The sequence below is a fragment of the Chrysemys picta genome, chromosome 7 (genome assembly GCF_011386835.1).
Source record: "Chrysemys picta bellii isolate R12L10 chromosome 7, ASM1138683v2, whole genome shotgun sequence".
Taxonomy (NCBI): Eukaryota; Metazoa; Chordata; order Testudines; family Emydidae; genus Chrysemys; species Chrysemys picta.
Genome location: NC_088797.1, coordinates 32,893,081 through 32,906,280, shown reverse-complemented (window position 1 = coordinate 32,906,280; position 13,200 = coordinate 32,893,081). Strand labels below are relative to the sequence as shown.

General features: G+C 48.7%; 1 protein-coding gene across 1 annotated transcript in view; it reads right to left on the bottom strand.

Moving 5' to 3' along the window:
• The window catches only part of EHD1 (EH domain containing 1), a 32,531-nt gene extending 21,582 nt beyond the window's left edge, over positions 1-10,949 (bottom strand). The window contains exons 1-2 of the mRNA XM_005307915.4: positions 10,406-10,949; positions 6,402-6,499 (exon numbers count right to left, since the gene is read on the bottom strand). Coding sequence (XP_005307972.1) covers positions 6,402-6,499; positions 10,406-10,809 — 502 coding nt within the window. The 5' untranslated portion in view covers positions 10,810-10,949. The remainder of the gene's footprint in view (positions 1-6,401; positions 6,500-10,405) is intronic.
• Between the last annotated feature and the right edge of the window lie 2,251 nt (positions 10,950-13,200).

Here is a 13,200-nt window from a genome sequence, read left to right as displayed (position 1 = left end):
ACAAGGTGTGTTTAAGTCACACAACAGAACTGCTGGCTGTGTCAGCAAGTCCACCCATGTCTGCCCCTTCATAACCTTGGAACCTGATCCCTTCCTAGTCCACCTTGCCTGGAAAGTAAAGATTATGCTTCAGTTTTCCCCACTTATAAAGCCAGAGAACAGATAAAGCAGCTTTCCCCAAGGTCACAGGGAGTCTGGAAATTGAAACTAAATATTTTGCACCCTGTCCAGCACTTTAACCACAGGGACAGCATAGGGCACAGATGAAGTTACCACTCCTGCCTATTTAGAAAGCTCCTTAAACCATTATGGCAGGCATTTCAGAAATACCAGAGAACAGGGCTGAAATCTCAAGAGCACCTAATCTGGCACCTTTCATGCAGCTAAGGTTCAAGACTCCTCCAACAGAAGGAATGCTAATTGGCTAAGATCTGAACACTGGGGAGGATTTAGACTGGATAAAGGCTATTTTCCATGCAGCAGATGGCTCCTCCAACGAGTATTCCTCTGGGACAACATACCATGAACAGTTCTAATCAGCTGAGAAAACTACATTAATAGTGACGGTTTCTGGGTCCATACTTGGTCAGATCACCTTATTTTAAGACAGGAAGGGACCATTAGAATAGCTATAGTGTGACCTCTTGTGTATCACAGGCCAGTAAACATCACCCAAATACCCTTATGGTGAGTCTGATGACTTCAGTTAAACTAAAACATTTCTGTCCCAGACACAGAACATGAGGACTGAAGTCTCCTGAGACAGACTGTGGCCACACTACAGTACTTATAGCTGTGCCACTGCAGAGCTGCTACTGCAGATGCTCTAAGCTGATGGGAGAGCGCTCTCCCCTCAACATAATTACTCCAGCCCCCTCATGAGCAGTGATAGCAATGTTGTAACACCGCCCACACTAGTGCTTAGGTCAGTATAACTTAAGTAGTTCAGGGGGGTGGCTTATTCACACTCCTGAGTGACATACCCACAAGCTGTAGTGTGTGTATATAGCCCAAGGCCCACCAATGCCTGAGGCCCCTGTGACAGCAGGGAATTAGGTGAGACATTATTAGGTGATTTCAGCAGGTTATCCAGACCCCTTGCTGCAGAAGGCCAAAAAAACTCAAGGTCCAGGATAATCTGACCTAGGGGAAATTCCTTTTCTACATCAAACCTGGTAATCACAGATAGACCCTGGCGTGTGTGAACACATGCTAGCCAGGCAGCTAAGTCAGGATTCTTTGCACCACCTGAAAGCACCATTCCAGCCTCTCATGTCTGAAGTCCTCATACCCTCAGTCATTGCTTGGACTGCATACACACCATCCTGACATGTAGGAATTTATATCAAATGCAACTGTCTCTACAAAGGGAACAGGTGAAGATAAATAGGCCACCTAGCAGCCTGATACTAGAAGCAATCAGCTATGGAGAATCACAACTATGTACCTGCATCATTAGCACAGGCTTCTCCCATGCAAGCCATACCTGAAGCACTAGCACAAGACCAGACACTGCAGAGTATGTCCCAATGAAAGTTTAGAAATGTTTTTTTTTAATATATATATTATATATATATAAATTTCAGACCTTGTTTTCCTACAAGATGTTCTGGGACTGAAGTGACCTGCCTATCCCTCTAAAGTGGCCCAAAAGTCTCACTACAGGAATAAGAGACAGCTAAACTCTTACATTACAAATTGTGGTTTGTAAGGGGGAGGGGTAGAATTGTTCCACAATTCATGGTGCTTTTAGTGTTACATCCTGGTTTCTTTCTGATTAGGGGCAGCAAGAGCCTTATCTTTGAAAACAGTTTCCTGCAGGCATTACTAGTCACTGGAAAAAAATATCAGAGGAGGGTTTGGAAAGGCTGATGTGATTAAGCAAGACACTTTCCTTCCGGCCTTTGCCATAACCAAGAAGCCACAAATACAACAGGAGCTTCTGGAGCAATGCAATCAAAGCCAGGATTTTGATACTCAAGAAGAGCCAAGCTAAGTTACAAGACTGCAAAGATCTGAACAAGCCCAGAGATGGACACAGAAGGGAATGTGCAGGGACCAGCCTCAGCACAGAAGTGACAAGCCCAGTTTCTCCGCTGGGGAGTAGTCACAGTGGGGTGCTTTGAAGCTGTGTGGGGTACAGAAGAGTGAAATCCTTTGGCAGAAACACTGAGAAACCAATAGAAAGAAACTGAAATACTAGGTCAAGGTCAGGCACTTGCTAGAGTCAGACCTGGATCATAGCCAGTACTAGGTCAATAGTACAATAAAAGGCCTGAGATTTTGAGAGTCAGATGTTGTGAACCAGTGGGGCTAGAGGTAAATATTTATGCTGCTTGGGAGCCAGAAGAACCAGGTCAGTACAGTGCATTTGCCTCCAGAACAGTGATCCCCAAACTTTTCAGGGTCATGTCCCCCACTCACCCACTGGGGTGAGGCCAGGAGTGGGACAGCAGACAGAGGTAAGGGGACCAAGGTTGGAGCCACAGCTGAGGGTGGGTCTGAGGCCAGGGCTGTGAGCAGGGCCAGGTGTGGAGCTGCAGCTGGGCTGCAGTCAGCCCAAGGCTGTGGGCAGGGCAGGGCCAGGCATGGAGCAGGGCTTGGGGGACCTCCCTCCCTGCCCTCTGTGGGGGCTGGCCTGGCCCGGCCCTGCCAGACACCCCTGAATGTTTCTCCATGACAGTTTGGGGACCTCTGCTCTAGAAGGAAAGGAAGGCTAGTCTTGTGGTTTTGGAAGTGGGCTGGGATTCACAAGATCTGAGCACTAGTCCCAGCTCTGCAGACCTGGGCAAGTCCCTCCATAAAATGGGGATCAATACTCCTTTTCTCACTTTGTGGTCTTATTGTACCAGTACCAGGCACTGTGCACACAAAGACAGCTCCTGCCCCAATCTCAGCTGTGACTTCTAGGAGCTATGCATGCAAACAGGGCAATCAGAAGTCAGCCTGTCCTGCCCTCTTTACACTGGGTTCTCAGATGAAGGTCAAGATATTGGTGTGTTTCTCCCAAGGCACTCCAGGCACTTAAAGGAGCCAACAGCTGTGGGATGGGGACTAGGGTTGACAATGCTGCTTCAGGTTTCTACCTTAAGCTCATCCATGCAGGAGACAGCTCTCTCAGGAAGCCAGTCTGAGAGTGGTTATCAAAATCCCCCAGGAACTAAGGACCACTCCAAATTCCACCACCTTGAGCTCCAAGGGCACAGTGCGCTTCTGACCTCCCTGGTCCAATATGGAGAGAGCAGCATGAACCCTGTAAGCATCACTACATGCATGCACACACATCCCTGCCTCTCTCCCCACCCCCAGGGAGAGGTTAGAGAATAAGCCACCTGGGATGATTCATGCATGGCTGGAAGGTACACCAAGTGCTGTCCTAGAGCTATGTATTCTGGTGATGAGGATGGGACTACACTCCCAACAGGTTCAGATGTATGCACTTACATAGACCAGATCCTATTTTTACTCCAAACACCCAGCCATGGGAAATTACTGCCTGCCAAGTTCTCCCCCTCAATATTTAGCCATGTAGATAGTGACAACTCTGGCAGTCATGTTACAGCCAAGGGATGCTGCAAGACAAGTATTCCCCCAGTCCCTTACAGTCACAATAAGAGGATCAAATTGATAAGCCAATTGTGCCTTGAACACACAAGCAAGATCTCAGAACACTGCTCCCTGATAGGGGGCTCACTACAGGGAAGCTAGCTTCCAGGCTAAGATGCCACTTGGTGCCATGAGACTTCTGGAATGCTAAAGCCAACAGGTGCTGCAGGCTACAGATGAGGAAGCCATTTCAGAGGCAACATCACTGCACTCAAGCAGTAATATCTAGAAAACGGTCCATTGAATTTGTAGTGTAGTCAGTGTGGTAAAAGCATTTAAGCTGAAGAATACTAGAATGGGAGTCAGTCAAGTGAGAGCTGTGAAGTGTCACACTTGTCAGGATAGAAGAAAGAAGCTACTCACTGGTGCACAGAATGGGGAGCCAGGACTCCTGGATTCTCCTCTCTATAGCCAGGAGGTCTAGTGGTTTAGACCAGGGAGTTATTTGATTATCAGGACACCAGGATTCTATTCCCCATCCCTGCTGCTCACCCATCTTACACAAATCACTTCCACTGTGTGCCTCAGGTTTTCCACCCAAATCTGTAGGACAGGGACAATAGTGACCTACCATCCAGAGGGCTGGTTTGCTGAACTAGTGAGGCCCTACATTCAGCTCCATGGTATGTGTTAGTCTGGATGCAACATGATCACTTTTGACCAATACATCTGATTAATTACAACATTCCCTGAAATGTTGTAGGCATCAATGGGTAAAACCCTATTGATTTTGGGAGAAAATGGGGGAGGTGGGACATGAAACCACTGCCATGTTTAACAGCCACAGCATCAAGCACCTCTGCAATGTCTATAGATCAAACACCTTCAAGCATAACTATGTCCCATCTCATCTGTCCATCATCCCAAGAGTAACATGATGACACTGAGGTCTCCCATCTATTTTGGATACCTACTGCTGCAGAGATTTAGCCCAAGCTCTTAGCCATGTGTTGCCCCTAGCACCCCACTCCCATTCATACACAAAACCCTCTCACCCAGGTTTACTGGGACTTTCAGCTGGCCTGGCTGGGGATTAGAGTCCAGGTTCTGCTTTCACTTGGGCTGGGTAGGCCACCTGCAGTGAGGACAGGCTAAAATAACTCAAGTACTATTAGTCCTCCAATGACTTCCCACAATTCCCTCTGTGCCTAGGACAAATGAATTCTCACAATTCAGAGACAAAGTAGCATAGACTGTTATACAAAGCACCATGGGATGTGCCATCACAAATCCTAATGACCTGGGGAATGCAACAGCTACAAAGACAGTAGCGCAAGTATGGCTTGCAGCATGGTTGCTGACAATTGGCCTTAACTATCCTGGGTGCTGGTCATCCAAGATCTCCACAGTGAATACATGCCCCTAGCTTACACTGGTGCATCCACATTAGGGATTTGAACAAGCTTGTTTAACACTTGCTTTAAATTGGTTCTGCTTGTAAGAGGAATTACAATTTTAAGCAAGGGCTAAACACATCTGAAGTTTATGTCAGTTTAATTAGATTGAGTTGAACAGGTGTGGCTTTTCTGATACGAGCAGGGACATGCAAACTCAGTCAGCCATTGTCCCTACCTCCAGTACAGTGGAGAGGAAAGGAAACAGACCATATACACTCATTTTGAGAAGTAGCTCAACTAAGTAACTCATTGAGATGATCTGAAGTGCTTAGCATTCTCAGCAGTATGCTTCACAACTAACTGAGGTGGCAGGGTGTCATCCCCATTTTATGCTACAGAAAGAGCCACATAAATTAAGCTAGTTACCCCAGAGCAAAGGCAGAGATGGGACTAGAACCCAGGAGTGCCAACTCCCCAGCTCTAACCATTACACTGCATTCCTCATCAATCTAGAAATAGAACCCAGGAGTACTGACTCCCAACAGCCAGCTTTTATTTCATTTCTATTAAAATTATTAGCCCCACACACAACAAGGGAGCCTCCGTTCTAAATAGGCCAGACAGGGTGAGGGGGGAGTGACCTGCCCTGGGTCACAGCAGAACCAGGAATAGAACCACTTCTCTCAACTGCAAGTCAAATGCCCTAGCCACTAGACCAGGCTGCTCTTCCCCTAAACGTCCTTAAAGCATTGACAACCCAACAAGCGATCTTGCATGCATCCAGGGGGTGCCATGCTAGCCTCCCAAGATGAACTGGACTTGTCCTAATACAATGGTTCTAGAGTGGACATCAGATGCACTTTGTCAGCTTTACAGTTAAGTCTCAGCTCCTCAGATCTACTTCAAGCTAGTCTTTGGACAGACTTTCCAAGTGAGGGATCACCTCTACTGACACTATTCTCTGCCAAAGCCAAAAAACAGAACATTCACAGCTCCCAAGATAGACAGCTCCAGAAAGCCAGACTAGTACTGGAGTTTTAGCCACCAGTGCAATATGATTTGCAGTGATGCCAATCATTTCTATACTAGGAGTTGACACTGGGGGCAAATATCTCAAGCCCTGGCTGACAGAGAACCAGGAAGGTTAAGTGGATGACTTAAGAATGTCAAGCTATTTAGCCTTTAAGGTGAAACAAAGCCAACTGCCTTTGCTTGGAGCAGTAACCTGCTGCTGTTGTACCAAATGCTTTGCACACATGTACTTCAGACCAGATCTCTAGAAGAGGCCAAAAATACAGAGGGATAGTCAAGTTTGGCTCAAGCTAGTCTGTTATATTATGTGGTATCCCTGGTTTCACGCTTCAGGGCTCCATGGTCCCACTGGTCTGTCAGATCCAGTCTGGAAATTCTTATACAATGTAGGCACTGGTACGCATTTAAAAACGAACAAACAATTACCTCTGCTTATGCGTTGCTTCTCTCCTGAGAGGATACCAGGTGTGTCAATGATACTGATGCTATCCAGGACAGGGTTGGGTAGTTGGGCACACATGAACCTACATGAGAAGAGATACTCAATTAGAGAGGCTAGGCACTGTTCTTCTATGGTATGTAAAAGACCAGCCATGTGGTCAAGGCTGTAGGCTGGGGCTCAGGATATCTGGATTCAATTGCCTACTTTGTCAGACGCCCTATGTGACCAGGGGCAAGTCTCCCTTCCCTCTGCCGCCGCCCCCCCCCCCCAGCAGACACTGCCTTAACTCTCCTATCAGTTTGGGGGGGGGGGGGGGGGGGGGGGGGGGGGGGAGTTTTACCTAACAGGGTATGATGAGCATAAATCCAGCCTCAGTATATGGGAGAAGGGCTGCTAAACTAGATAGCAGGCTCTTTGGGGAAGGGGCTGTCACTTATGTTTGTACAGCATTAGCAGAATGGGCATCTATAAATCACTCCACCTGTGAGATTCACTGTCCTATAAGTGGCTACCTTAAGGAGGTGCATCTCTTGCATTCCAAGTATGTGAAAGAAACTGGACAGAGTCTGTAGCCTCTTTGGCAGATTTACTAGCAATAGTGACCAATTTTAAGCTACCAATTATCAGTTTCTTTAAATTAAACCTGGAGTGTCACATTAATGTATCATTTACAAAGCAACACACCTGCTCTTCAGCCTTATATGCATAAAGCCACCATGTAAGTCTAAGGCTAAGGACAAGGGAGCCATACTGGAGCAGTGCTGTTATTTAGAGATTTCTATTAAACCCCAATGAAGACAATAGACTTGCTCTTCAGCTGGTGTAGACCAGCTTCAATGGAGTTCTACTTTAAGCCAGCCCAACCTCTAATCTGTCACTTTTAATTAAGCTATTGCTCTCAGGTATCAGAAACCTTTAAGCCCAATAGTGAAATGTTAGATGCAAGCAGCAATGTGAGTCATTAGGAATATTAACTGGAAATGTCAGTCAATACTGCAAGTTAGTGCACTTTATACCTTCCAGCTGCTGACAGAGTGGCAAGCTTGATGCCAAAACAGCACATTTTTTAAAGGAAAGAGTGACAGACTTTAGAATTCCACACCTAACCTTTCCACTACTCCAACAATACTCTGATCAGTAATTTAATGCTTCCATTCACTGTTTCCTAACTTTTGATCAGATCATCTTGAAAATGAGTCATCTAAAAAGAGGGAGAAATTGCTGGAATTCATTTATTTTTCCACTAGGCAGACCAACTGGCAAGATCTTTAGCTTGTTCTTATTTCAGAAGTTGAGTCCACAGCAATTTTAGTTCCTCAGTGGAGTCCGCAGCTCCTTTCTGTTGGGAGGAGATTTCAGCTAGCTATGCAGAAAGGAAGAGTCTGATCAACTACAACAGCAAAGCAATTGTGCTGAGCTGACATGGATTTCATAGAAAGGCAGGAAATCTCTCAACTCCTGCACAAGACTCATTGTAAGCCTTAATCCCTAGTGTTTCAAAAGAGACGGAGCAGTTTTAAAAACTGGACATTTCTACATTATCTTCCAGACACACACAAAATCTTAGTTTCAAACTGCATGCCTTGCTGCTCATACGCAGGCACCTTTAGCATGGTGATTATAGCACAGCAGTGGGGGTAGGAAAAACAAGGATATGTTACTCTTTTATTGATCCGAGAGACCCACTATGCTCTTTTAAGGAGCTTTAGGATGAATGCAAGAGACGAACCTTTGTTACATGCCAGCTGAAGAACCCACTGGCTAGGACAGTTAACAGATTAAAAGGATACAGTGTATTAAAGTTGCAGTACACAAGATGTTTTTAATCACACTAGGCCATCAAGATGAGAACTTGGGTTAAGCATTAACACTCTTCACTCTCCTCCAACAGGGAGATCAGAGGCCAACATTCCAGAGACCCATTTAACACTGATGTTTAAATGCCATCTAGAATTGGTTTTATAAACAAGCCAGCCCCAAAACGGCTAGTAGATCCTGACCTAGAATTGTCCAAAAGGCATCCTTCTGGGCAGAGAGGAAGCAGCCATGAACAGAGAGGGGCCCTGATCACGAGTTCAAGCTGCATGCTATGCCACTAGTAGGGCTTTCAAGTGTTTCATTCATGCCTTCCTGCATCATGCCCTTGTGGTCAGCTATGAAATCATCTTCTATCACCAAGGGCAGGGAACCCACTTCTGAATGATTATGAGTGTTATGAGAACCTGTGGCTGGATAGGCCTGAATTACCCACTTCCTTATGGGTTTCACTTCCAGATTAAAATAGAAAATTATGACAATCTTTCCCCTTTCAACTACAGAAGCAGCCAAATGCTAGGAAATGTCCACTAGCATTAGGCTTCAATCAGCACCTTAAGGCATCAGAACATTTCCATGCCCACCTGTATTATTGAGGTCACACTTTTGCGCAATACCAGGAAAGCCCAAGGGGAAACCCAGCCTAAAACAGGTATTGGTTTAGTTTGAGAGAAGTTAGACTCGGCAACTCTTTGCTTATGCTTTGGGGTGACAGTCTCAAGAATCTCAAAGTTACAGCAGGCATCAGGAGACCTATGTTGTACCCCCAGCTGTGGGCAGGCTTGGCTGAGTCACTTCAACCCTGCCTCTTAGTTATTCCATCTGTAAAACTGGGATGTTACCCTAAGAGCTTGGAGAGCTACAAGTGGGTGTTTCAGTTAGATCAAGGCCCCTTCACACTGTCAACAGCTATTATAGGTGCCAACAGTACTGAGCAAGAAGGGACTTCCCAGCTGGTACAGAGGCTTCATGCCAGCAGTACTCTGCAATACCTCTGCATCCAAGGGAGCTCCTGAACTTCCTTGCAGGAGCAGAGAAGTGGGCTCTAAGTTATGAAAGGACACTGTCATGTTAAAAGACTTTAATGAATTATGTCCCCTTCTTAGAGTTCCTATCCTCTTAGGTTTAGAGGATTGGAGTCTGAGATGTTTAAGTTAACTTGCTTTAATATTAATTTCTTTCTCCCATTTCAGCTTGGGAAAACACCCAGTCAGTTTCATGTTTGTTTAGGGTCAGTTCCTAGTCATTTCATTCAGAGCCCCCTCCATGCACCACTCAGAGGTGGCCAAGATAACATTGCTATCGAAATCTGAGACACTGACAGGAAGGCATCACTATGCAGTTCTGCACAAAAATCCCCTTCTGCCTGAGGCCATTCAGAGACAGAAGACTGCCTAGGGGGCAGGGAGGGAGATGTAAGAGAATTTGGCTGCAGAGTTTATAGGGTGAGGCATCCAAGAACTATGCCTTAGAGCAGCGGTTCTCAAACTTTTGGCCTCAAGACCCACTTGCAAATGTTTATGGCCTGTCAGGACCCAGTAAATAGTCTGGGGGTGGAGGCCCCAGGGTGGTTTCAGTTAGGTCAAGCTCAGCATTAACTGTACAATGGCAGTTCTCCATCCCCACCTACAACGGTACCACCCCAGTGACCATGTTCCTCAACAGATGAAAGCCCCAACGCTAGGTTTGGAGAGCGGGTATTATGCAGGAGTTGGTCCAGGGCTCTGCACGAAGGTTGCCATAAGTCTGGGGGCTGACAAGTATTGTTGGCAGGCTCCCCTCCCACCCCCCATCCCTACCCCCATCCCTACCCAGCCTGGGGCCTCCACACCAGGGTCTCACAGCTTGGAGATGGTACTAAGCTCGAACTGGGAGTGCCATGCAGTGCCACTCATGCCCACCCACCAGCCCAGACTCACCTATTGAGTATGGCGCTGGGGGGGGGCGCTACAGGTGAGTGGGGCACTGCAGGTCCCCCCATACTCGGGCTCTCACCTGTTGAGGACGGTGAGAAGCTGGAGGCTACGGGGGCCATGAGTGGCCATGCAGGCCCCAGGCCAGCGCTCACCTGGGGAGAAAGGCGCTGAGGGGCGCCGCGGCCCCCCGCCCCGCCCCGCACGTGTTGAAGGAAGGCGGTGAGCGACGCAGCAGGCCCCCGCGCCGCCCCGCTCACCTGTTGAGAAAAGCGTTGCCGAAGGAGTTGAGCTTGCGGAAGGGCCGCCGCGGGTCGACCACCAGGGCGTTGCCAGGGACGACGCCCTCGGTCTCGCCGCCCATGACGGCGATGAAGGAGTCGGTGGTGGGCTCGGGCCCGATGCGCATGCCCGGGAAGTCCTGCTCGATGAGGTGCCGGATGAAGGTGGTCTTGCCCGTGCTGTATTGCCCCACCAGCAGCACCATGGGCTTGTTCTCCCAGTCGGCCGGCTCCAGCGCCGGGGAGTGGAAGTCGTGGAAGCGGTAGTACTCCTCCAAGGGCAGCAGCTTGGTGGCGTAGAGCTGCTTCAGCCCATCCGAGACCGTGCGGAACAGCTCCGGCTCCTTGCGCCGCCGCGCGTCCTTGCTCACCCAGCTGAACATGGCTGCGGGGACTGGAGAGGCGGGGAAGGCTGCGTTACAAGCGGGGACGGAAGCGCTACAACGGGCCAGCAACACCCACCGCTGTGCTCAGCCGCCTGCCACTGAATGAAGCGCCCCCCTCAGAGCCTGCTTTTATATGTAGCCCCGCCCCCCGACCACGCCCCCGAGAAGCTGATTGGTGCCCGTCGGTTGAGCCGCTTCCGCCCCGCTCCCTCCTTCCAAACGCTCCTTGCCACAGCTCTACAATGGTAGTGGCGTCACTTCCGCCCCTCTCCTCCGCGTCCGCTTTTTGCCTTTCCCTGCCCTCCATGACAGTTACCGAGGTGGAAGTACAGTAGCTCTAAATTCTCACATCTCCACCCCTACCCCCACTAGTCGCCATGACAGTTACTGAGGCAAAAGTAGCCTCAATCATTGGCTGATGTAGGATCATGTGGTGTTCAGGGGGCGCAGGGGTTTGACCAAACCCACACTTACAATGCGGAGTTGCTATCTTCACCCTCTGCCTCCTCACCACCCCGGTGGCCCGGCTCCCCCCACGCTGGTCCTGTCGGATACCATTATCACTGAATCAAAATCTCCTCACACCATTCCCCCAACCCCTGACTCCCCCATCAAAATCAACCCCCAACCCCCACTGCCCACTGAAATTAGGGGTTGCCAACCCTCTAGGATTGTCCTGGCGTCTCCAGGAATTAAAGATTATGTCATGTGAGGAAACCTCCAACCAAAACTGGCAACCCTATACCGAAATCAACCCCAAAGCCTCTGACACTGTCCACCTAAATTAGAGTGACCAGATAGCAAGTGTGAAAAATCGGGACAGGAGGTGGGGGTAATAGGCACCTGTATAAGAAAAATCCCCAGATATCAGGACTGTCCCTATAAAATCAGCATATCTGGTCACCCTAACCTAAATCAACTACCCAACACTGCCCACTGAAATCAAACACCTGATTCTGCCCACTGAAATCAACCTGCCAACCACAACACTGCCTTCTGAAATCAACTCCTAATCCCCATGTTGACGTCACTAGGCATAGCTACCAGGTAACTCAGGGGAGTGGAAGGCCATAAGTGTCGATGAAACTCCCCTGCTCTGGGTCTAAGTGAGCCACAGTAACTCCATCTTGTGAACCTTAACCATCTACGTGCTGACAGCCTAAAAGCAGAATATGTAATGATCAGCTTTTTAGCAGACAGCTGCAGTTTCGCTCACACTACAGAACTTTTAGTGATAACAAGGGGAAAGGAAGAGGGAAAGGCCTACTACGTAGAGCTTGCAAGGTCGAAGATAAGCATGTGGACGAGAACTTTTCTAATACTCCACAATATAATGCCTGCTGTAACAGAGGGAGGACAAAACAAAGGCTTGCATACAAACAGCTTGGAATATAAAATGGGACACTTGCTTGTATTTGCTGCACTTGATTTGAGACATACTGGTCTTCTAGTGCCTATTCAGAGCTCTTGAATAAATTTGGCTTGCTTCTCCACCCTGGTGTGTCTATTGGTGCGACGCACACCGGGCAACGAACCCTGTTGCTCCCCTCGGGCCCTCTGGGCCAGCAACACCCAGACAATGCCCATCTAAATCAGCTCCCCAACACTGACCACCAAAATCAAATACCTGACACTGACCACCAAAATCAACCCCCAAACTCCATGATATGGCCCAAAAGAGTCAACCCCACACTCCCTGACACTACCCACTGAAATCAACCTGCCTATCCCCCAGTGCCCTTCAAAATTAACCCCCAACACTGATCACCAAAATTAACCCCCCAACACTGACCACCAAAATCAACTCCTCAACCCCCAACACTGCCACTGAAATCAACCCCCCAGCCACTGATACTATTCACTGAAATCAAACCTCAACTCCAGCAGTGTCCACTGAAATGACCCATCAACTTTCTGACACTATCCCCCTAAACACCAAGCCTCCTGAATACCATTCCCCCAACACCAGCCCCCCAGCCACTGTCGTCCAAGTCCACCCAATTTATCCCCCAAATCGTCCAGAAACCATCCCTCCAAATCAGGGCCAGCTTTAGGAATTGCGGGGCCCGATTCGAAGACCCAGCGGCAGTCCAGGTCTTCAGCGGCACTTCGGCGGCAGGGGGTCCTTCACTTGCTCCGGGTCTTCCGTGGCACTGAAGGACCCCCTGCCACCGAAATGCTGCCGAAGACCCAGAGCGAGTGAAGAACCCCCTGCCGCCGAAGTGCCACCAAAGACCCAGACCGCCGCCGGGTGAGTAAAAAAAAATTAAAAGGTGCCTAAGTTAGGCGCTCTTCTTTAGGGCGCGGGGCCCTCTTAGGTGCGGGCGCAGGGCCCGATTCCGGGAAATCAGCCTAAGGCTGGCCCTGCTCCAAATCCTCAGACACTGT